The sequence below is a fragment of the Drosophila suzukii genome, assembly GCF_043229965.1.
Source record: "Drosophila suzukii chromosome 2 unlocalized genomic scaffold, CBGP_Dsuzu_IsoJpt1.0 scf_2c, whole genome shotgun sequence".
Classification (NCBI taxonomy): domain Eukaryota; kingdom Metazoa; phylum Arthropoda; class Insecta; order Diptera; family Drosophilidae; genus Drosophila; species Drosophila suzukii.
Window position 1 is genome coordinate 28,075,296 of NW_027255896.1, and position 23,341 is coordinate 28,098,636.

Consider the following 23,341-nt stretch of genomic DNA (forward strand, 5'->3'; position numbering starts at 1 on the left):
CTTTATGGATATGATCGTGACATTTTTATGACATCTAAACCCCTTAAAATCATATAATTTATGGATTATGCTTATTGTCCCAGAACCCGCATACATTAATGAAGAGGCGGGGGCCATTAATATGTTAATTAGTGAGAGGCGGGGGTCATTAATATGCTAATTAGTAAGGGGGCGGGGCCCATTAATATGCTAATTGTCCCAGAATCCGCGTTTCCCTACTACTGCCTAGCTCTTATAGTTTTCGAGATCTCAGCGTTCATCCGGACGGACGGACAGACGGACATGGCTAGATCGACTGGGCTGGTGATCCTGATCAAGAATATATAAGCTTATGGCAGCAAAGCGAGATTGTAATGCGATCTGAATATGTGGCTTTGAGGGGGGCAGATAGAACTAAGCGTCATAAGCATTGGAGTGGGCGTTGCAAACTTTTTTTTAGGTCAATCGATAGGTATTGACGAGACAAATAAATTTCAGCTTACAATTTTTTTCAAGCATGAAAACAGGTATGTGCGGTTTATGGGCGTGGCATATTTGCGTAACAAACTTGCGCTGCGCACAAGGCTACGGAATCGAAGTTTGAAGTACCGTTTATCTATCTTTGATAGTCTCCGAGATATCCGCGTTTATTTGAACGAGTTTTAAAGGTTTGTGGCGCTTTGCGGTCTGCACGCTTTATCCCAGTATTGAAGCTTTTATAGTTTCCGGGATCACAGCTTTCATACGGACAGACGGAAATGGCTAGATCGACTCGACTAGTGATCCTGATCCAGAATATATTTACTTTATGGGTTCGAAAACGCTTCCTTCTATCTTTTACACACTTTCCGAAGAATCTAGTACACCCTGTTACTCTACACGTAACGGCTATAAAAATATTTCAATGAGAAAAGTTGCGAGAACACAAATTCGATGTTTGTGAAAAAATAGCGTGAAAAGTTTGGGATCGACAAATCCTGAACACGCCGATGTAGAATTATCCCTAACCAAAAAATTAAGTAGTTTGGGATCAAGAAATCGTAAACACCCCGCCGTCAACAAAAAGTTCAAAAGCTTGGGGTCAAAAAATCCTGAGCATGCCAGCTATGAAATTTCCGTCAGCAAAAAAGTTATTTGTTAAGTTATTAAGTTATTATATCCTAAACATCCCACGTCAATTTATCCGTAAATTAAAAAGTAAAAAATTTGGAACTAAAAAGTTTTCTCTAACGCCCACATTTTTGATATAATCCATTTCATATACATTTATACTGATATTGCTGGTTATACACTTATTATTTATTTATACATTTTGTTGTAACTGGAAACTCTATTCCAGAAAAATCTAGTTCAACGCCGGTGTAACGAATGACTTCTTGCTGAATATCAAAACATCTATAGGTTTTTGTATATTGCAATCTCTCTCTTGCAGCACTCTGTTGTCTATTATTATTTTTGAATTGTTTTGTTAAAAGCTTTTTACATTCAATAGATGCAATCAAACACCATTTAAAACAATAACTTTCATAGCTTTGCACATTAATCAACGCATTTATTGACTTAATACGTAGCGGTGCAGTAATATATCCCTTTACAAGTATGTGTTCCAATTTTAAAATTAAAAGTTCAACATATTTAAGTGCTTTAACAGCCAATCCCGTGTCTTTTTCCTGAAACTCACTGCTTGCAATTGATAAACAGTTAAAGGCTCTATCAAGGCACGGAAGTAATTCAAAGCCATTATACACAGATATGTATGGACTACTAAAATGTTTCATTGTCTCAATACAGTTTTCATCATCAGTGACTTTGACATACAACCCAAAAAATTCGAGGCTGAATTTAAATGAAATGTATTATTCAAAACAACTGTTAAGAATTTTAAAAATATTTGCTTGAAATTCACTAAACAAATCCGTTATCTCAATCATATCAATACCAGGTACTTTGATTCGATATGACTTAATTGGATATTTTGTTTCCAATGTTAGCTCAATAATCTTTAATTGGGTAAGCGCCTCCACACGATTCACATATTTTCTTTCCGGCACCCTAACCATTTTTGGTTTATTTTCATTTGAAATATCCGATTCCGGCCTCATTCGCTTCATTGCATCTCGTGGTGTTGAGGGTTAATCATCATGTCGTTGGCCAATATTAATTTGATGACGTTTTTCTTCGGTCCGGTTGTAATGGCATACAAATTTAGCGCTGTCAAAATCCATTGAACGTAAATCACACCTGATTTTTTGTTCTTCAGGTGCACTTTCATTTCGAGAAAGCACACCTTGTAATGATAGACTAAAGCAGCCGCGTTCATAACTTTCTTGCAAATATCGCACTGCACCGAAACCGTAGTAAAAAAATGAAATCAAATTTTTTGAAAAAGAAAAAACGAACAAAGCGAATTAAACTTTAAAATTTATTTGGGAAAAACCGAAATAAATAATAATATCTTCCTGGTAAAAAAGAGTGTGCGACTGGACTTAAATAATTTTATTATAAGGCTACAATATTCCTAAGCATTTACAAAAATAAAAAACAGACCGCTGACTAACATTTAAACCCTTATTAACATTCTATGCTTGACAGTCATATTAACATTTTTTGTTGAATTGTAAATTGATATTTAAAAAAATTTAATGTTTCATTTGATTAAAAATACTATTTACATAGATTTTAAAATGTTGAATGATTTAAATGCAATATATTTATACCGATTTATAAACTACATTTCATTTAAGAATAAAATAACAAATTTTAATATATTTACTCTCTTCAAATGTATTGGAGAAAATCCCTTCTACATTTTCATCACTTTCGATCACTTTCTCTCTTCCGCCAGAAGAAAATCTATTTTAATTCCTATCTTGGGGCTTGCAAGGATGTTTTTTAGAAAAGCGAGTTAGACATGTGCTTTTTTGCTTGCAGAAATCTGGAATAGATACCCAATGTTTAGCGTGCACTGCGAGGAAACCCATAGTATGTAAATTAAAATTGTCACTGGTAATATGTTAAAAAAATATATTTTATTTTTTATTTAAACTTGGTGTTAAACCTTTTAATTATTATCACTAATACAAGACACTAATTTACAACTTTCGAACCGATCGCGGCCTCGGACAAAATAGGACTGCCGCTTAATTCTAAAAAATTATCCAACGAACCTCGGCCAGAAGCTTTTCTTTCTTAAACTTCCAGAACTAATTTTTGTTTAAAATAAAAGCTTATGCTGAAACTGTCGCATCTCACTGTGAAATAAAACTATGCTGACCGATGCGATTTGATTCAAAATCGGAACGCAATATGATCTGAACTTAGAACGCAATACTGTGGGCTTCGAGCGGAAGCTGATGTTTACTTTAAGTTGGGTTTGTTTATCTTGGCTATCTTGGCCACCAAGAGCGGACCGCAAAGCCGAAGGCGAGGGCAAAGACAAAAGCAAATGCAAAGGCGAGGGCAAAGACTTAGATTGAGTTTTGAAAATTGCTTATTAATTCCATATGAGGCCCGGTTTCACGGGTTGGATAACTCTCCACCTTCTAAAATGGATCGTCCCGATTCATTATGAAATTCCTTTAAACGATCTCTTAGTTTTGAAAAAAAAAAAACTTTGATCTTGGCTTGTATCTTTTTCTTTCAAAATTTCTTCTTGATTTAGATTTTCTTCTTTTAAAATTATTTCTTGGTTTGTATTGTTTTCTAGTGCTGGCCGTTGTTTTTTGGTTACAAAAATAAAATTTCTGTATTTTATATAAGGTATAAATATTAAAAATATAATGATAAAAATTAATAATATAAAGGAAATTGATATTTTTCTATTATTAATCTTTATAAATGGATTGATAATGTTTATATTGTCAAGAGTTAGTTCCGAATTGTTTGAAGCAATATATTCTGAAATGTCATAATTTATGAATTTATGCTGAGCTATATAGTTCAATATTTTGTTTTCGCTGTTAATGTAAGTGTTGTTATTTATAATGATTGAGTCATTGAACAAAATCAAATATGAACCTTTTAGTTGAGTGTAGTCTACTTTATTTGTTCCTGTTATTAAAATGGCACCATCCTGTAAGATATCTATTTTCTTATTAATTTCTCTTATTTTAGAGCAGTTGGCTTTTTCGCCATTTAATAATTTTATAAAACAATTAGTTTCAAAACTTAATTTACAATAGGTGCAATTGGCAAATTGACTTCATTATTTCTTATAATTTTCAATCGGATTGTGCAATAGCTCTTGTTTTGTATAGGTCACATTTACCGTTAATCATGGGATATTTTATGTAAACTACAAGTAAATCGTTATTAAATAAAATTTTAAAAGTTGAAATGTCTATTAGGTCAGATAATACTACAGACTGTTTTTCATGATTGTAAATTTCCTTAATTTAATTCTCGTTTAAAATTTTTATATTAAAAATTTTTTTTTTTGCTAAGATAATAGTATCTAATAAATTTTGTAAATCAAATGTGAGCAACCGCAAACGATGTTTTCTTAAAATTGTTTCCTCATTGAAAACTAAATTTTTTAAATTTTCAGTAAGATATTTTTCTGCATTAAATAATTTAGAATTTATTGTGAATTGCTTGTTGTTGTTTTCAATTAAGTTGTCTATTTTGTTCTGAACCGCTATGAAATCATCGTGATCAGGAGTACCTGATGGCATTATTTATTATTTAGCATTATTTCTGATAAAGTTAATTTTATGAGTTCTTAGTCCATTGAAATTTCCCATTATATGTCTGTTTTTGATGATTTATTCAAAGAACTTGTTTCAGTGTTAATTATTTCTTCATAAAAACTTAAATTAGTTACGTGAAATAAATCTGCGTATGAATCGTACGTCAATACATCTTTATTGTCCTTAAATAATAAGTATTCGTGACTTGTATAGTCAATTATTTCAGAACTTGTTAAAAGTATTAGGTTCAGTATAAGTACTGGAAAAAACATTTTTCTGAAAAAAATAATTAAAAATTGTTGTTTATATTAGGATTTAATATTATCTTTATGAATAATTCTATTTCTATTGTTCATTATTATTTTGTTTGGCATATTCTCCTTTACTACTTGTTTTTTATATCTTGATTTAAGTTTGTTTCGATCCCCATGTTTTTTTCATAAACAACTTGTCCTTGTTCTCATTATGTGTTTCTAACATTCTTGTTTGTGAATTTTTCAAAATAATGGGAATATTATCATGATCCATTTTATTATAAAGGACATCAAAAGGTTTTTAGTTTGTTGTGGAATGAATGCTCTGATTATATTTTTGAGCGGCTCTAATAACTATTTCGGAATAATTAGTTAAATTAAACTCTTCTTTTATGCAGCGAGCTATTTCTGTTAATGTCAAGTGTGCCCTTTCAACTTGTCCGTTTGAAGTACTATGTCTTGGGTCTGCGTAATGCAAAGTAATGTCACACCTCTGTGCAAATGATTTAAATTGGGCCGAGGTAAAACTCGGTTCGTTATCGGTCATATTTACTTTTGCCTGGGGAAATTGTTGGAGTAGTTCCATTACCCTAATTTCAATGTTTAACTTATTTTGAATTTCTTTAACAACAAGGAACTTGTAATACGCGTCTATACAAGTAATTAATGTTAAATTTTGCGCGTAGTATATGTCTATATGTAAATTTTCTCCTTCTTTAGTTGGAATAGGGGCTTCCCCGATTGGAATTTTTTTTGGGTGCCTGTTATATTTATTTTCATTACAAATCACACAATTTTTGATATATTCCTTTAATTTTGTAAATAAGTTTGGCCAATAATATAACCTACTGATTTGTTTGTAATTTTCATCTAGCTCCCTATGAGCTCGACTGTGTGTTTCTTCTATTATTATGGCTTTATCTTCATCGTTTTCTATGTCTTGAAGAAAGATTCTTGTAAAAAGAAAATGGTTAGTGAAATTATTTTTTAAGGGTAATTGAATGTGCAGTAATGTACAGTGAACTCCTACCGTAATGTTAGGTGTAATATACTCTTTTAATATGTTTATTAAATTTTCTGGTGTGTCATATTCAATTAAGTGTCGTGTCCTGCCAAAAACTTCCAGTGACTCATGTATTGTAAACCTCCCCGTTGTTAATAACAGTTGTTGTTTAAACTGATTTAACGGTTTACGGGTCTCTTGTATTACATTTTCAAAACTGCTTTCAGCTGAATGCTGTGTGTTTTGATCTGAGTTTGACTGTTCTACATCACTGTCTGTAATGTTATTTATTTGTATTCGAGATAATGCATCGGCTACAACATTTGTTGTACCGGGTTTATATATTATTTTTGGGGTAAAACTTTCTATGAAAGAATACCATCCCTTCATTTCTATGTTGGGATTTTTATCGGAAATCGTGAAAGATAAGGACTGATGATCTGTTTGGATTTCTATAACAATTACTCCGTACAAATAGTTTCTCAAATTTTTTAAGGCCCATACTATGGCTAGCAGTTCCTTTTTGTTTGTGGCATAAAGTTGTTCGGTTTTATTAAGTGTTTTAGAAATGAAAGTAATTGCTTTGTTATCCTGTGATAATACCGCCCCGATAGCTACGTCTGATGCGTCTGTTGTCAAAGTGAATTTTTTTCTATAGTCCGGTTGAACTAGTTCCACTTGTGCTATTAGATTATCTTTTACTTCGTTAAAAGCTTGTATAGCTGAATCGTCCATCTGTATTAAAACTCTTGTTGATATTTTTTTTAGAAACATTTCCATTTTCCCCTCCTAAATATTTTGTAAGAGGTTTTGCAATTTTTGCATAATTACGGACAAATTTTCGGTAGTAGCCAGTTAGGCCTAGAAAACTTCGAAGTTCTCTACTACTTTGTGGTAACGGATATCTTTAAATTGTGGTAATTTTTTCAGGATCTGTTTTTATTACATTAAAAGAAACAATGTAGATTTTCGAGAGAAAATTTCATATTTGCTCTTTGTAAAATGCTTATTATTTGAGTTAAGTCCGAGAAATGTTGCTCGATTGTGTTTGAAAAAACTATAATATCGTCCATATAGACGTGGCATGTTTTTTCTACTTGTTCTCTGAGAATATCATCCATTGCTCTCTGGAAAATTCTGGGAGCATTTGTTAATCCGAAAGGCATGCGTAAAAATTCAAATTTTCCGTTGTGAATGGAAAAAGATGTTTTTTCGATATACGAGTCTTTTATTAAAATTTTATGGAATCCTGATTCCAAGTCAATTGTTGATAAAAATTTTGCCTTTCCTAAGTTGGCTAATATAACAGAAGGGTCTTGCATCGGATATCTGTCCGGTATTGTGTTCTCATTTAATTTTTTGTAGTCTATAACGAGTCTGTGTTTAAGGCTACCGTCTTCGTTTTGGCCTTTTTTGGGTACCACCAGAACTGGTGATTTGTAAGGACTTCTACTCTCGCTATTAACGAAATCTGAAACCGATAAGGCATATGGGTATTGTTTGCCATAAGTTGCCCTGTCATTAATTGTATTTATTTCGCCCCGAGTGTCAGTTCTAAAAGGAATTTGTACGTTTATTTTAGAATGTTCCTCTTCAATTATGTCTACTATTTTTTTCTCCAAATCATCTACTTGATTAGAATTTAACATTTTAATGTTATTAATTTAATTTCTTTCAGAATCTTTTGATCCCAAATTTTTTACTTTTTTATTGACGGAAAATTCTTTGTCGGCGTGTTCAGGATATTAAGATCCCAAACTTTTTGTTTTTTTGTTGACGGATAATTCTACGTCGGTGTGTTCAGGATTTTTAGATCCCAAACTATTTGTTTTTTTTTGACGGATAATTCTACGTCGGCTTTGCTCGGGATTCCGTGATCCCAAGCTAAAAAAAACTATTTTCAACCATTTGTGATTCTGTTTTGATTCCACTTTGATCTTCAAAGTATTTTTTTATAATATATTCTTTTAGTGGAAGGATAATTTTTTCTTCAGTTAACGATAATTGGTTTAAAGAACTATCTTCATCATAAAATAATTTTTCTTCTTTCGTTATACTTCGTTATACTTGATCGTCCCTTTTTGAATATCTATATATATATATCTATATTATTTACTCTCATATTTTTTTGAGCAGGCTGATTAGTTGAACCAGTTGATTCCCGCTTTAACGGGGGATGTGGTTCAGATGGTTTGTTCTGACCGGCGCTTATATTTGTTTTTTGCGCTTGGTTTTGATTGTAATTATTTCTTGGATAATAATTATTATAATTTTGTCTTTTATTATTACCCCTATTAAAATTGTTATTAGGTCGACTTTGATACTTGATTGATTCATCTATCTCCATGGGTTCAGGAGTAGACTGTACCTGATTGTTATTGGACTTCGAATTGTTATTTTGTCCCCACTGATTGTTGTTACCCTGTCCCTGATTCCACTGATTATTTTTTACCTGTTGCGGAGATCTTTGATTGTATCTCAAATAATTTGAATTATTGTTATTAGTGGTCTTTTGATTAAAAAAATTATTATTTTGTTCTGGGCCATTACCATAATTTTAGTTATAATTTCTATAACTCATTCCAACGAAATTGTGAGCGAATTTTGCTCTCATATTATTACTTTCCATCTCCTGTACAAACGCCATTGCATTGGGCAAGTCTGTTGGGTTCATAGAATACAGAGTCGATGATATTGGGCCGTTAAGGCCAGTTACGAAAACTCTTAGTGCACTCTGTCTATGTCTATTATTAATTTCTGAAGTGATTGGCTTATTACGGCCATACGTCATTATAGTTTTGTTAGTTAACAATGTTAGTTTCCTGTACACTTGGTTATAGTATTCCATTACACTTAGTTTTCCTTGTGTAAGAATACTTAATTCTTGTTCGATAATGTGTAGCGGTCTTCTATCACTAAAAACGAAGTCTAATCTGGCTAGGATTGCATCAAAATTTAGGACTGTTCCATGGATGGTTAGAGCATTATTTGCTTTCCCGGTTATCTTGTTCCTTAATATTGATAGAGCTGCAAAATATCGCTTACTTTTTCGAATATACTGACTCATAGCGTTTTCTGCTGCTCCCCTCCAACTCACATATTTTTCAAGTTCCGGAACTGATTTAATGATTTCATAAGATTCTTCACATTTTATTGAATTGTCAACTTCTTCAATTTTATAATCTTCTACTTTGTTGACATTTGTTTGAAGTTCGGTTTTAAGTGTTTCTATTTCTTGTTTTAAAGAATTTACCTCCGATGAAACAATCTGTTTTATTAATTCTTTAGTCAAAAAGGCTTGCCTTTCTAATTCTTGATTCGCCATTTTGCTTGTGCTTGGCGTTTCGGTCACTTCCAAATTATTAAATAGATTCAACAAAACTTCTAGATCTTCCAGGATGTATTATATTTATCTTTATCTTTATATTTATCTTTTGAATTAAATTTTTACTTAAAATATAATTATTCTTATTTCTTACGATTTGTTCCACCTTTTTTATATATTATTATTTATTTAAATGGATTATTGCATTAATTGATTTCCATTTAAATTTTCAAATCACGATCACTTGTCACAATGTTAGGTGTGGATGTTTTGATTTTTCCACTAAAAATTGTTGGGTTTTTTGCGGCGCGAGTTCCGTTTAAATTAACTTGTTATAATTAATATGTTTTTAGAACTTATTTACGACACCGCCCCACGTTGGGCGCCAATTAAAATTGTGACCTGTAATATGTTAAAAAAATATATTTTATTTTTTATTTAAACTTGGTGTTAAACCTTTTAATTATTATCACTAATACAAGACACTAATTTACAACTTTCGAACCGATCGCGGCCTCGGACAAAATAGGACTGCCGCTTAATTCTAAAAAATTATCCAACGAACCTCGGCCAGAAGCTTTTCTTTCTTAAACTTCCAGAACTAATTTTTGTTTAAAATAAAAGCCTATGCTGAAACTGTCGCATCTCACTGTGAAATAAAATTATGCTGACCGATGCAATTTGATTCAAAATCGGAACGCAATATGATCTGAACTTAGAACGCAATACTGTGGGCTTCGAGCGGAAGCTGATGTTTACTTTAAGTTGGGTTTGTTTATCTTGGCTGAACCACCAAGAGCGGACCGCAAAGCCAAAGGCGAGGGCAAAGACAAAAGCAAATGCAAAGGCATAGGCAAAGATCGCTTAGATTGAATTTTGAAAATTGTTTATTAATTCCATATGAGGCCCGGTTTCACGGGTTGGATAATTTGCATGAATTTCCTGATGGAACTATAACACTAAAGGGAAAATACCTTTGTTGTAGCTACTCCTGCTTGTACATCTATCACAAAGACTTCAACTTGCTACAGATCAAGACTCGTCTCTCACAAAACAGACTTACTCTTACACTATCAAGACCTATGAACAGAAAAAGACAAAAAAGATTGGACCCTTCAGACAATTAGATACTTGGACGCAAGTGAAACACTCATTCCAGACTTAGAGGCACAAGCTGACACACTGCCCAATTTTTGTGATGGGCTTTTATTATATCCGTTACTCGAAGAGGAAAAGGGTAAACAAGATTCGTCGGAACGTAAGTAACAGGCAGAAGCGTTTTCCGTTAGTGATCAGGATCCGTCTGTCCGTCCGTTCGTATGAACGCTGAGAAATCTGAAACTATGAGGGCTAGGCTACTGGGATTTGGCATTTAGATTCCTGAGCTTCTTACGCAGCGATAGTTTGTTTCAGCAGGGTGCTACGCCCACTCAAAACCACACACCCCAACCGCCAAAAACTGTGCCTCCTACAGTTTTTATGCTAGAATAAAGGTTTTAGGTGAAATACATTTAGGGTATTCAATTGCGTTGCAAAAGTGTAAACTTTGTAAGTTTGCCAGACGAGAATTGTGAACGCCCTATATTTTAAAATATCGTTGCAGGAAATTGACGTACAAAAGAACGCCAACTTTTAAATTTTTTTTGAAAAGAAGGCTATGATATTTTCTTTCATTAAAAATAAATCGCTTTTACGTGTGTAAAATATATGTAACACAACCCAAAATGCCACGTAAAAGTGTAAAGGATGTAATGCTGGAATGGATCATAAACAATGCTGTGCTTGATATTGAAATGACTGAAGGTATAGGTAAAAGAGCTATACATTATTTGCGTAAATTAAATTAAACCATTGTAGATGCTAGTCCGAGGGATCAAGTGGATGAAGAAGTTGATGAAATAATGGAGACCCTTAGTTATGATATTAGTCTTATTCAGTCGTTTCGTCGAGGAGACTTTTTTCGGATTAAAAAATCCCACGATTGGCGAGATAACATCCTGAGCTCTTTTAGTAATGAACGTTTTAAGCAAATGTTAAGGGTGTCCAAAGATCAGTTTTTAATGTTGTTGGATCTAATAAGAAACGACGTAATATTTCAATCGACTGGAACCAAAATGCAACATCCTATAGACTTGCAACTAGCAATAGTTTTGTTTCGATTGGGCTCATCAGGGAACAGCGCTTCCGTAAGAAAAATCTCTACAACATTTGGGGTCGGTGATGGTGGGACGTTAGCACTATTTACGGAACGAGTTTTTACTGCCATTTTGCGACTTTCAAGGAATTATATTTACTGGCCCAAAAGAGAAGAGCGCGAGGAGATAGTTTCAAATACCTTTCATGAGTTGCCCTACTGCATTGGCTATATTGATGGCAGCAAAATAAAACTTTTTGAAAAGCCTCCAAAAAATCATGAAGTATATTACTCGCGCCATCGGATATACTCTGTGAAGATGCAAGCTGTATGTGACCACAAACTCCGAACTCGTGATGTTGTAATAGGAAGTCCCGGTAGTTACCACGACTCCAAAATATTTAAAAATTCAATACTTGGAAAGCACCTTAAGAGACATTTTAGTGAAAATCAGTGGATTGCAGGCGACTCTGCCTACCCACTTTCGGTAAATTTAATTACCCCATACCGCAGCAATTCACGTCAATTGGAACCGAACGAGCAGCTGAATTTCAATAAAAGACACAGCCAATACCGCGTTAGAATCGAAAATTGTTTCGGGATTTTGAAAGGAAAATTCTGTAGTTTAAAAGAACTTAGAATACGACTATCAAATAGTTCAGCCCAGGCATCTCTCTGCGATTGGGTTATGGTGTGCTGTATAATTCATAACATTTTGCTGACTGATCACGATATACCGGACCAACACGTACATCTAAATGAATTGCAGAACGGCAATGAATCAGAAATAGGAAATACTCGAAATTCTGCTGCCGCCGAAAATAAAAGGAATAACTTGTACCATCTGATGTTTGATTAATAAATAAAATAGTTTTTTTAAGATTTATTTTTCATTTCAAGCTCCATCTTCAACATTCGTTCTTTGTGTTCTAATTCCATTTTCAGTTTTTTCAAATCATTGTCCAAGCGCTTTTCCTCTAATTCCATTTTCCGGTTGTCTAGTTCTTTGGCCCACATAAACTTCTCCCTTTCCAGAGCAAGCGTATCCTGCCTAAATTTCATTCTTTCAGAGTCCATTTCTATTAGTTTCGCCATTGCAGTTTTGTCTGTCTTCCGTTTAGATTTGTCTTCAAAGGACAAATCCGAAGCGATATTTATATCAACTTTTTCTTCGGGAATCTCTATTATGTTTCCTTCAGAATCTTGCGATTCACGTACCACTACCTCCAAATCTTTTTCCACAGAGAATATTGATCGTAGTAAGTAGTACTTTGGACACATATTTAAGATTTTTGCTGCGAAAATATTTTAGATAGTTTAAATTAACTTTTAAAATATAAATGTTACCCTCAATGGTTGTTTCAGAATCTTCCTCCTCTATTCCTGCTCCTGTTGACTTACAAAAGTTTTCGGCCTTTCGCCAAGCTAATTTTAAATGACGCACTTTAAAACGGAGACTGTTCCAAGTGGCGTCAATTTTTGTGGCCTCCAACAACTTCTTGTAATATATCTATGCCGTTGGTTTCTATAGGCTTAAATATTAGCTACAAGTATAACTCACATTCTGCAAGCTCTTACCTCGACATTTTTGTGCTCCAACATATATTCTAGGACTTTGTTAACTTCGCTCTCAGACCATCGCTTAGTTTCGACCTCCCTGGCTCGCTTTCTTGAGGGTTTTTCTTCCATTGAAATCAATTATGCAATGAATATGTTTTATAGAAGACAAATTTTGTTCTTTTGCATTTAATATTCAAATTTGTTTCTTTCCTGTCACTGTCATTACCATGGACTTAAACCCAACTTTTAAGTATATTTTTAGTATTTTAAATAAAATTCCTACCCATTATTAACCCCCTATTTCTACACAAGTACAACAGATTTGTATACATAGGCTGGGGTGTTGTAGGCCTAGAAAACTATTTTGTATGGAAATTGTTGTTGGAACTGCTTACACTTTTACACTTTTCAAACGTTTGCAACGCAATTGAATACCCTAATTGTTTTCATTAATACCTATCGATTGACACAAACAAAAGTTTTCCACGCCCAACGCCCTTAAACCGCCCACAAACTTCAAAAAATCGTAAATATGAACGCGGATATCTCGGACACTATCAAAGATAGAGAATTGTGATTTCAGATTTAGATTCCGTAGCCGTGTACGCAGCGAAAGTTTGTTACGCGAATATCCCACGCCCACTATAACGCCCACAAACCGCCCAAACCAGTGGCGCCCAAAATTTTCATGCTAGATTTAAAATTTAACTGAAATGCATTAGTCTCGTCAATACCTATCGATTGACCTAAAACAGTTTGCCACTCTAACGCCCACAAACCTCCTAATCCTGTGGCGCCCACAATTTTCATGCTAGAAAGAAATTTTAACGAAAATGTATTAGTCTCGTCAATACTTACTGATTGACCCGAAAAAGAGATTGCCACGTCCACTCTAACGCCCATAACGCTTAAATCTGTCTACCGCTCACATAACCGCATATTGAGATAGCGCGTAGGTGGCGCATTTAAATCTCGCTTTGCTGCTTGGATATCTCCATTTCCCATTGGTCTCTTTAGCTGAGTAACGGGTATCTGATAGTCGAGGTACTCGACTATAGCGTTCTTCCTTGTTTTAATTACACTATTTGCTAATTTCACCATGGGTGAAAATTAATTGAGTTTCATAAAACGCACAAAAATAAAAAATAAAACTTATTGTTTGTTTATCGAAACAAACAAAAAACAGTCACCGCCCACGGCGTATAAAGGGTGTACTTCATTCGTCGAAAGGTATGGAACACGTAGAAGAAAGCGTTTCCGACCCTAAAACGTATATACATATTGATCAGGATCACTAACCGAGTTGATCTAACCATGTCCGTCTGTCCATCTGTCCGTATGAACGCTGAGATGTCGAAAACTATAAGAGCTAGGCTATTGGGATTTTGCATGCAGATTCTTAGGCTTCTGCACAGTGCAAGTTTTTTTCATCTGGGTGCCACGTCCAATCCAACACCAACAATCGACTATAACGCTAAAGCGCGTCTAGCGCCCACATTATTTAATATTTTGTACAAGCTTAGACAAAAGTTTGTTCTTATTATTAATACCTATCTACATGTCAAAAATTTTTGAAATCGGACCAGTCATCAAAAAGTTATAACCATATAATAATCAATATTGTGCAAATTCAATCGAGATTTAATACCACATGCACCAAATAAGCTGTTTTTTTAATAATAGCAACAAGCAATAGAATCCTCATCCCTCTCGCACTCTCTTTAGCAGAAAAACGGATATCTAATAGTCGAGCCCATAGACTGTATAGTTTTTTCTTGTTAAGGAATAGGATATATATGCTTTCCATTTGCGAAATTTCCACATGCGAGGTCGTACTATTATGCTATTGCTTGTTATATATACAACAACACTAATTACCACAACTGCACTTTTCGCAATCGCGCGTAATCTTCTAGTTCTACTCCACCGAACACACTTATTCATAGGCTAACTGCTACATAAATCATGGTTCAATAAGGCAAAAACATTTCTTATGCAAACCAGCTAAACAATATTTTTCATACCTTGACAAACATTTTCCATAATGTTACCTAAAAGTTTCGGCTTCGATGAAAATTTAAGGAGCACACAACTTAGCTCGAACAGCTGACTTAAAAGAGATGCCAAAGTGCCGGATGGTCATAAAAATTTTTGTAGAATATTTTTATGATAAAGGAACATTTCGTTAACGGATTAAACAAATTAATGGTGAAAATTTCACCAAATTTCACAACCCTTAAAACATGGTTAGTGATATAATGAATTATGTGAACATTGGTAACGAAAAATGACTTTTAATTTCTATATATAAACACTATCACAAATTTACTTATTCGGACCGCTTCAACAAAAAATGTAAGCATCTACCCCCACTGATATTTTTTCTTGTAGCGTGCCGAATAAACAAATTTTAGATAGTGTATTTTTTGCTCTTCGTGACCACGTAGACTGCCGTCCATTTTTCGTCTCCTAAGCTAATATCAGTACTTGTTTACGTTGAAGTGCGATCGTCACCTGATTTTATCCAGTAAAGAGGTGATTTTATTTGACAATGAATATGTATCAAATTAATAAAACTATAAATTAAATTCATAGATACATTACTATAACTGCTACACATAATAGAGCCGTGGCTTGAACTTGACGTTCAGCTAGCGTGGAAGTATGTTGAAGGCTTTACAGAGTGTGTTATAAGTTTGGTCTTAAGTTTTCAGAATCTTGCTTGGGAGTCAATGCGTACAAGACGATAGAACCAGTTGGGAATTACTAACTAAAGATTAGAAAAAAAAAAAATTAGAATTGTAAGGTTTTTGTTGCGTTCTTTATGTGGCCACTTTACTTTGTTTTTTAGTAATATCGTTGTTTGTGGGGAAGACAACAAACATGCCACCCTTATATTTATAATTAATAAGGCACGACTACGTTATATTAAATGTATAGCGTTTATTCGGAGCGGCAGACGGACTGTATAAAAGCTCGGCTCCAAGAACTTCATATAGACATTTGCAGGCTTACAAAGTAGTTGCTGAATAGATAAGCGGCAGCTTTAGAGGTATAAGAACGAAGGCGACAAAGATAAGCAAAGAGCGCAGCAGGTGCCCCCCGTTGGAAGAGGTAAGGTTCCAACTATCTCGGAATCGATGGGCAGAACGGCTAGTTTGGCGACGGCTTTCTTGATCAGACCCGTTGCTGTACGGACCATAGCTACTCTGATGACTCCGTTCCCGCCGGGTATGACTTCCTGGATGCACCCAAGCTGCCATATCAAGGGTGGAACGTTGTCCTCCTTCAGCAAAACTATGCTTCCAACATTGATGTTAGACGTTTCGACGCGCCACTTGCTCCTCTCTTGAAGTAGGGACAAATACTAGCTGCTCCACCTTTTCCAGAAATGTTGTTGCATCTGGGTCACCCGCTATGGCGGCCTTTGCGAAGAGGAGTAATGTCAGGCAGCTAAGGATGGCAGAAATCTCATATGCAAGAGTTCTTAATTCATCGATGGCTAAGATGGATGCACCGACGACTTTGTAGAAGTGAAAATTAGCTGACTTCACAGCAGCCTCCCATAAACCACCGAAGTGCGGGGATGAACTTCCAATCGATCCCATCAGCTAAACAGACGGAAGATATCGATGCTGTGTGCTGCTCGCTCAAAAAGAGCTCTTTCAGCTCGGCAAGCACGATCTTTGCACCGACAAAGTTTGTGGTATTGTCGCTCCAAATGGTACGCGGACTGCCTATAAGGCTGATGAATCTCCTCAGCGCTGCGATGAAAGAATCCGTCGTAAGATCCTGGACCACTTGCAAATGAGCAGCCTTCGTGGAAAAGCAGACAAAGACGGCGATATAGCACTTGTGGGGTGCCTTATTTCTGGCCACTGCCTTATGATAGAATGGCCCACAATAATCCACTCCAATCGGCCAGTACCTTTGCCGTAATGCGGCGAGCAGCGCCTTCGATCCTCCATGCAATTATTTCTCATGATAATAAACGATGATCGCCTTGGTGACTGGATGATCGTTGGGCAACAGTATCGGATGCCTCGTATCGTAGTCCAAGTTTGCGTTCTGAAGCCTTCCACCCACGCGAAGTAACCAATCGGAGCCGAGTATAGGCCTAAGCGAAACAAGCTTGCTTTTCTGTGGAAACGGCTTGCCCTGGCTAAGAGATCCATACTCCTTCGCCAAGTTAACCTGATGGATGCTCCTCAAAAGAAGTACAGTTTCAGAGTTGATCTCCACCACCGGAAGACGACCATTTAACGACGCAGATTTGGCTCTGCATTTTCAAATGAACCGATATATGTATGCAAACGCGGTGCAACTTATCAAAACAGTTGAGGAATTTGCAGTTTGATGAACTGTCTATGCAAACGGGCCAAATTAGAGACACAGAACGGCGCACTGCAAAATCCTTTACTGAGTCTAGCAGGGACGGCCAATTCGACGTGCTTTGCAGAAGGAATGGAGGCCCGTTAGCCCAAAGGGAATGTTCCAACAATTCTCTTGGGGTACATCCTCGCGATACGACGTCTGCCGTATTCAAGTTTGTAGGAACGTGATGCCAAGTCATGTCTTTCGTCATCTCTTGAATTTTCGACATTCTGTTTGATACAAAAACGTTAAACTCCCTCGGAGGTTGCCGAATCCACGCCAACACAATAGACGAGTCCGACAAGCAATGAAAGGTGCAATCAAAATCTATGGCTTCCTTGGCGTTTACGATAAGTTCAGCCAATAAAAGCGCTACTGAAAGTTATAATCTTGGAATTGTTAAGGCCTTCAATGGAACTACCCTTGACTTGGCACAGAGCAGATGAACTTTCGATTCTCCATTGGTCTCCGATCGCAAGTATTAACACGCTCCATAAGCTGACATGCTAGCATCGCAGAATCCATGCAACTCAACGGAAGCCCTTGGTTGCAGTACGAATCGTGGAAAGTTTAAGTTCTGTACGACCGATAACTGTAAGGTCAACTCCCCCCATGACGAAAGAATGGGCTCTGGCACTGCGTCATCCCAATCCACGTTCGCACACCATAGAGATTGCAGAATAATCTTAGATTTTGTGATAATTGGGGTTATTAAACCGAGTGGATCATAGAATTTGGCAATCGTTGACAATTCAACCCGCCTAGTGGGTCGTTGATTGGTTGGCAGTTGAGAAAAATTAAATAGGAGTTGATCAGAAGATGGATCCCAGACTAGTCCCAATGCTTTGGCGACATCCGATCCATCGTGAAATTTGATTAACTGCTCCTTGTCGCATTCAGACTCTCCTTCCAGGGCTGCTGACTCATTTGAACACCATTTGCGGATTGGAAAGTGGCCTCGCGACAGTAGTTCCATCACCTGACGACGAATTTCTCTCACCTCCTCAACTGAGTCCCCACCAGATATTAAATCATCCACATAGAAATCTCTACAAACAATTTTTTCTCCATAGGAAATGGTTGATGCATGGCCCTTATAGCCAAGAAGGCAGCTGGCTTGGATCCATAAGTCACCGTGTTCAATTTAAAAACACTCAACTCTTCCGTGGAGCTCTCTCTCCAAACGATGCATTGCAAAAAATCATCCGGGTACAAAACACTCACGCAACGGTACATCTTGCAGATATCTCCACAAAGGGCAGTATATTGAAGATTTTTTGTTGAATTGTTGGTCCTGCCAGAAGTAAGTCGTTCAGAGAGCTACCGGAAGTTGTTTTAGCAGATGCATCAAAAAAGACACGAAGCTCAGTACTCGTGCTCTCCTGCTTATGTACGCAATGGTGGGGCAAAAAGAATTGTGTTTCTGACGGTTCCTTAGTTACAAGAGACATGTGACCTAGATCGATATACTTCCTCAAAAATGCTGAATACTGAGCTTTCAGGGCTGGGTTTCTACTAGTTTAGCTTCCAAACTCTTGAACCGACGACGAGCCAAGCAATAAGAATCACCTAAAGATTCGAATCCGGAAGTGGACAAGAGACGAACAGAGTATTGGCCATTTCCAAGTCTAGTGCAATTTTCAGTGAAAAGTTGCTCACATCGCAAGACTTCCAAGATGGTTTAGACGAAGTTAAGTCCTCAATTTCCCAAAATCGCTATACTATGGCGGCAAGTGTGTCATCCGAATGATCAGCTGGTTCCTTGATGCTGGCTTGTAAAACCGATTTATGAGTTGGCGTGTTCGATGATAACCCTCCAGAGACTATCCAACCAAGTTTGGTGGTCTGAAGAGTTGGCAAAGCCCTATCCAAATGAATTTGTCCCATGGAAATTATTTAAAAAAACAACCCAGTGCCAAGTAAAAGGTCAATTCGTTGTGATTGATTAAAATGAGGATCAGCGAGCGAAATGTTTTGCGGTATCCTCCAAGATGTTGCATTTATATTGAAATGGATCTGATAATCAGTAATACTGTTAGTCACAACCGCTGTGAATGCCGCACGATAGCTTGCATCCCGTGATTGCACAAGAATATCGACAGTCTTATCAGAGATCATGGAAGATTCTCCTATCCCAGAAATCGAGGTTTGCAATCTTCTATGATTTAAGTTTAGTTGGCTAGCTAAGCGAGAGGTTTTGAAGTTTAGCTGGGAGGACGAATCTACAATTTCTCGGCATGGCATAAATGTTCCAATTCTATTTCTAACATAGATAATAGCAGTTGGAAGCAACACGTAGTCGATCGGCAAAATATTTAAGATTTTGGGTGGAGGGCTTAGTAAATGATGATCACGATGCGATGATGTATGCGAACATGATACTAATGCTGATGAAGTAGATGGTAATGGCAGAGAGCTCGAGGATGGATCGCATGATAGAGATGAAAATGAGGTGGATGTTGCGGATGGGTCATGGTTCATGTGTAATAATGAATGGTGCTTATTGCGACAATATTTGCAGTGAGTCGACTTGCATTGCTGCAAACTATGCCCCTTGCGCAAACAGTTGAGGCAAAGGTGCAACTTCTTTGCTTCTCTATATCGAAGATTCGGACTCAAATTTAAAAATCGAGAACACTTTGACAAATAATGATCCCGTTCATCGCAAAATAAACATATCAGATGATTTGAGTTAGTAGCAGAAGCAATAAGTGTGTTTTGGTTGTATTTGTGCAAGTTTTTTCCGACCTGCTGGCCTGGTGTTTGAGTTACCAAGGCTTGATCCAAGTTTTCATCATCGTGCACCTCTTTTTCAAAAACGACTCCATAGCATCCCAGGTAGACAGCTCAGTGATTGACAAATCCTCTTCTTATTTTTCCCGCGTTCTCTGATCAATTTTCCGAGTGACGATGTGAATTAAAAGTCCAACCAAAATTTGTTGCGTGTTGGCCAGGGTTCGATTTGCTCGCAGATGCGAATTATTGCAATCACTCAGCTCTCGAAGACCCTTCGAAGATCCCTTCTCGACACCCTTTAAACCGAATATTGCCTGAACGTGTGCCTAAAAGTGTAAAACTTTATTATCAAATCGATTAACCAGCAAATTCATAGCCTTTTTATAGCGAGCGTATGGTTTCCAGAGCCACGCCGCCCAAACTCGAACGCAAATATTGTAATTTTTCAATGTCGCTTAACTCATCATCATTTCCGATGACGGTAGTTAAATTTCGCAAAAAAAATCCGGCCACTCAGAGTAGGATCCATGAAAACGAGCAGTTTCCAAATTTGGCAACCGAGGCTTCCTAGATCGAAAAGAAAGATCCACATTATTAGTGATGTCAATAGATGTTGAATTTGCAGCTCTTGAAGCCGGCAATTGTGACTTGCGATGAGCAGCCAAGTCTAGGCTTAGTTTCGCCTTCACATCCATGAAAACCTCGGCAAATTCAATCCGATGGTCGCTCGAGATCTCTGCAAAATCCAGTCTTTCCAACGATGTCTGCGCAGAATCAAATGCCTGGTTTAAGGAATTGATCCATTCCATTCGCGCCACTCAAACTGATTAACCACATCAGCGTTCAAATAACATATCCTCGAGCTCATTTGCCGCAAAATATATTGGGCTTTGACTCGGTAGTAGTCAACGTCACTTGTGGACTAGTTTTGACCCCGAACCGAGTTTTCCTTATCAGACTTTTTTCAATCACGAGAAAAAATTAATCATAGCGCAAAATGTACAAAAAATCAAACGGCTGGCTGTGCACTTTTATATGCACATATGTATGTATGTTTGTGTGTTTTTAACCGAATGCACGATAACGACAGCAAAACAAAGCGTTTGTTTAAACTATATTAAACAATCGCAACTCGGTCTGCAGACTCCGATAAAACTATATCACGTCGGGGTTACCAAATGTTTGTGGGGAAGACATCAAATATGCCACCCTTATATTTATAATTAATAAGACACGAATAGGTTATATTATCATATAGGTTATATTATTATCAGAGCGGCAGACGGACTGCGTGAAAGCTCGGCTCCAAGAACTTCATATAGACATTTGCAGGCTTACAAAGTAGTTGCTGAATAGATAAGCGGCAGCTTTAGTGGTATAAGAACGAAGGCGACAAAGATTAGCAAAAAGCGCTGCAGGTGCCGTCGTACACCTATGCGCTCATGACTAGGCGCTGGCGATCTGCTCCGAACTATCGTCATGTATTAAGAAACGCAGTCAGCATAAATACTTTAGATAAGTCCAATTATAAAAGCCAAATAATTCAAAATTAAAGTCGTCATATAACTTTGTTTCGACGGTTCTTTTGACGGTTTCAAAATCCCCCGTATTTTGACAGACGTTTTGATAAAATAAAACAACTTACAAATGCTTGCCAAGAATTAAATTTTATTTAAGACAACACTAATGAAATCTATGAACTATCTGCATACTAAAATTTGTATATTTACTTCGGGTTATATTTAAAAATAAGAAAGGGAGAACGCTATAGTCGAGAACCTCGACTATCAGAGCTTTAGCTGAGTAAAGAGCTAAAGGGCTAAAGAGACCAATGGGAAATGGAGATATACAAGCAGCAAAGCCAGACTTAAATGCGCCACCTACCCGCGATCTCAATATAAGCTTATGTGGGCGGTAGACAGATTTAGGTGTTATGGGCGTTAGATTGGGCGTGGCAAACTTTTTTTGGGGTCAATCGATAGGTATTGACGAGACTTATAAATTTCATTGTGGGCACCACAGATTTGGGCGGTTTGTGGGCGTTATTCGCGTAACAAACATGCACTGCGTACAAGACTACGCAATCTAAATCTGAAGTCCCAATTCTCTATCTTTTTTAGTTTCCAAGATATCCGCGTTCATATATACGATTTTTTGAAGTTTGTGGTCGGCTTGTGAGCGTTAAAGTGAGCGTGACACATTGCTGAAACAAACTTGCGATGCGTAAAAAACTCAGAAATCTGCATGCCAAATCTCAATAGCCTAGCTCTTACAGTTTCCGAGATCTCAGCGTTCATCCGGACGGACGGAATGCCGGAAAGACGGACAGACGGACATAGCTAGATCGACTCGGCTAGTGACCCTGATCAAGAATATATATACTTTATGGGGTCGGAAACGCTTCCTTCTGCCTGTTATATGCTTTCCGACGAATCTAGTATACCATTTTACTCCACGAGTATAATTATACAAAGAATGCCAAAATATTTAAAAATATATATATACATATTTAAATAAAAAAAAAATATTTTAAAATACCCTAAATACATTACAAATATAATAAATCAAAAAAAAAAAAATCACTCCACATGGTTACGTTATTTTTCTAAAGGAGGGGGACGTAGTATGCGCATATATTGAGGGTACACTGTACCAATAAAGTAACATCGGTTAAGCATAAATATATCAGCAACACATTGTTGCAGTACGAACAAAACCTTTTCAAGTGAGCGTGTAATATGATCGCCCACTTATGAGCTATGCTAAGTCAGCGGCCACACGCTGACCATTTGTAGCATATACATATATATGCAAGTATGCACGTAAGACTCTCTCTGATTATGCTGATAAGACAATATATGTATGAAGACGCTCCGCTGCAGGCGTAACCGGCAGCGCAGCTACGCGGTCTTGGCTTTAAGAATACTTTGAATAAAACATTCAGAAATCAAAAGTCAAACGGCACAGGCGTAACAGTGTAATTAATCAACACCAATTAACTATCGACCCACTACAGTGGCTCCTACAGTTTTAATGCTAGAATAGAAAATCCAACTGAAATTTATAGTTTGCTACGCCCACTTTAATAATCGCACAAACCGCCCACAAACTTCAAAAAATCTTAATTATGAATGAATAAATTTATATTTTACTATAAAATGTTTCCCGTAAACGTATGGTCAGGATCACTAGCCGAGTCTATCTAGCCCTGTCCGTCTGGCCGTAAGAACGCTGCGATTTCGGAAACTATAAAAGCTGGGATACTGGGATTAGACATTCAGATTCCAC

General features: G+C 36.6%; 2 protein-coding genes across 3 annotated transcripts in view; both read left to right on the forward strand.

The window, feature by feature from the left end:
* Window positions 1-23,341, forward strand: part of DIP-lambda (Dpr-interacting protein lambda) — a 1,126,682-nt gene that overhangs the window by 293,883 nt on the left and 809,458 nt on the right. The window lies entirely within an intron of this gene.
* Window positions 10,923-12,242, forward strand: LOC139354083 (uncharacterized). The gene is made up of 2 exons (XM_070998344.1): window positions 10,923-11,052; window positions 11,107-12,242. The coding sequence occupies exons 1-2, from the start codon at window positions 10,974-10,976 to the stop codon at window positions 12,240-12,242; spliced, it is 1,215 nt and encodes a 404-aa protein (XP_070854445.1). The 5' UTR covers window positions 10,923-10,973.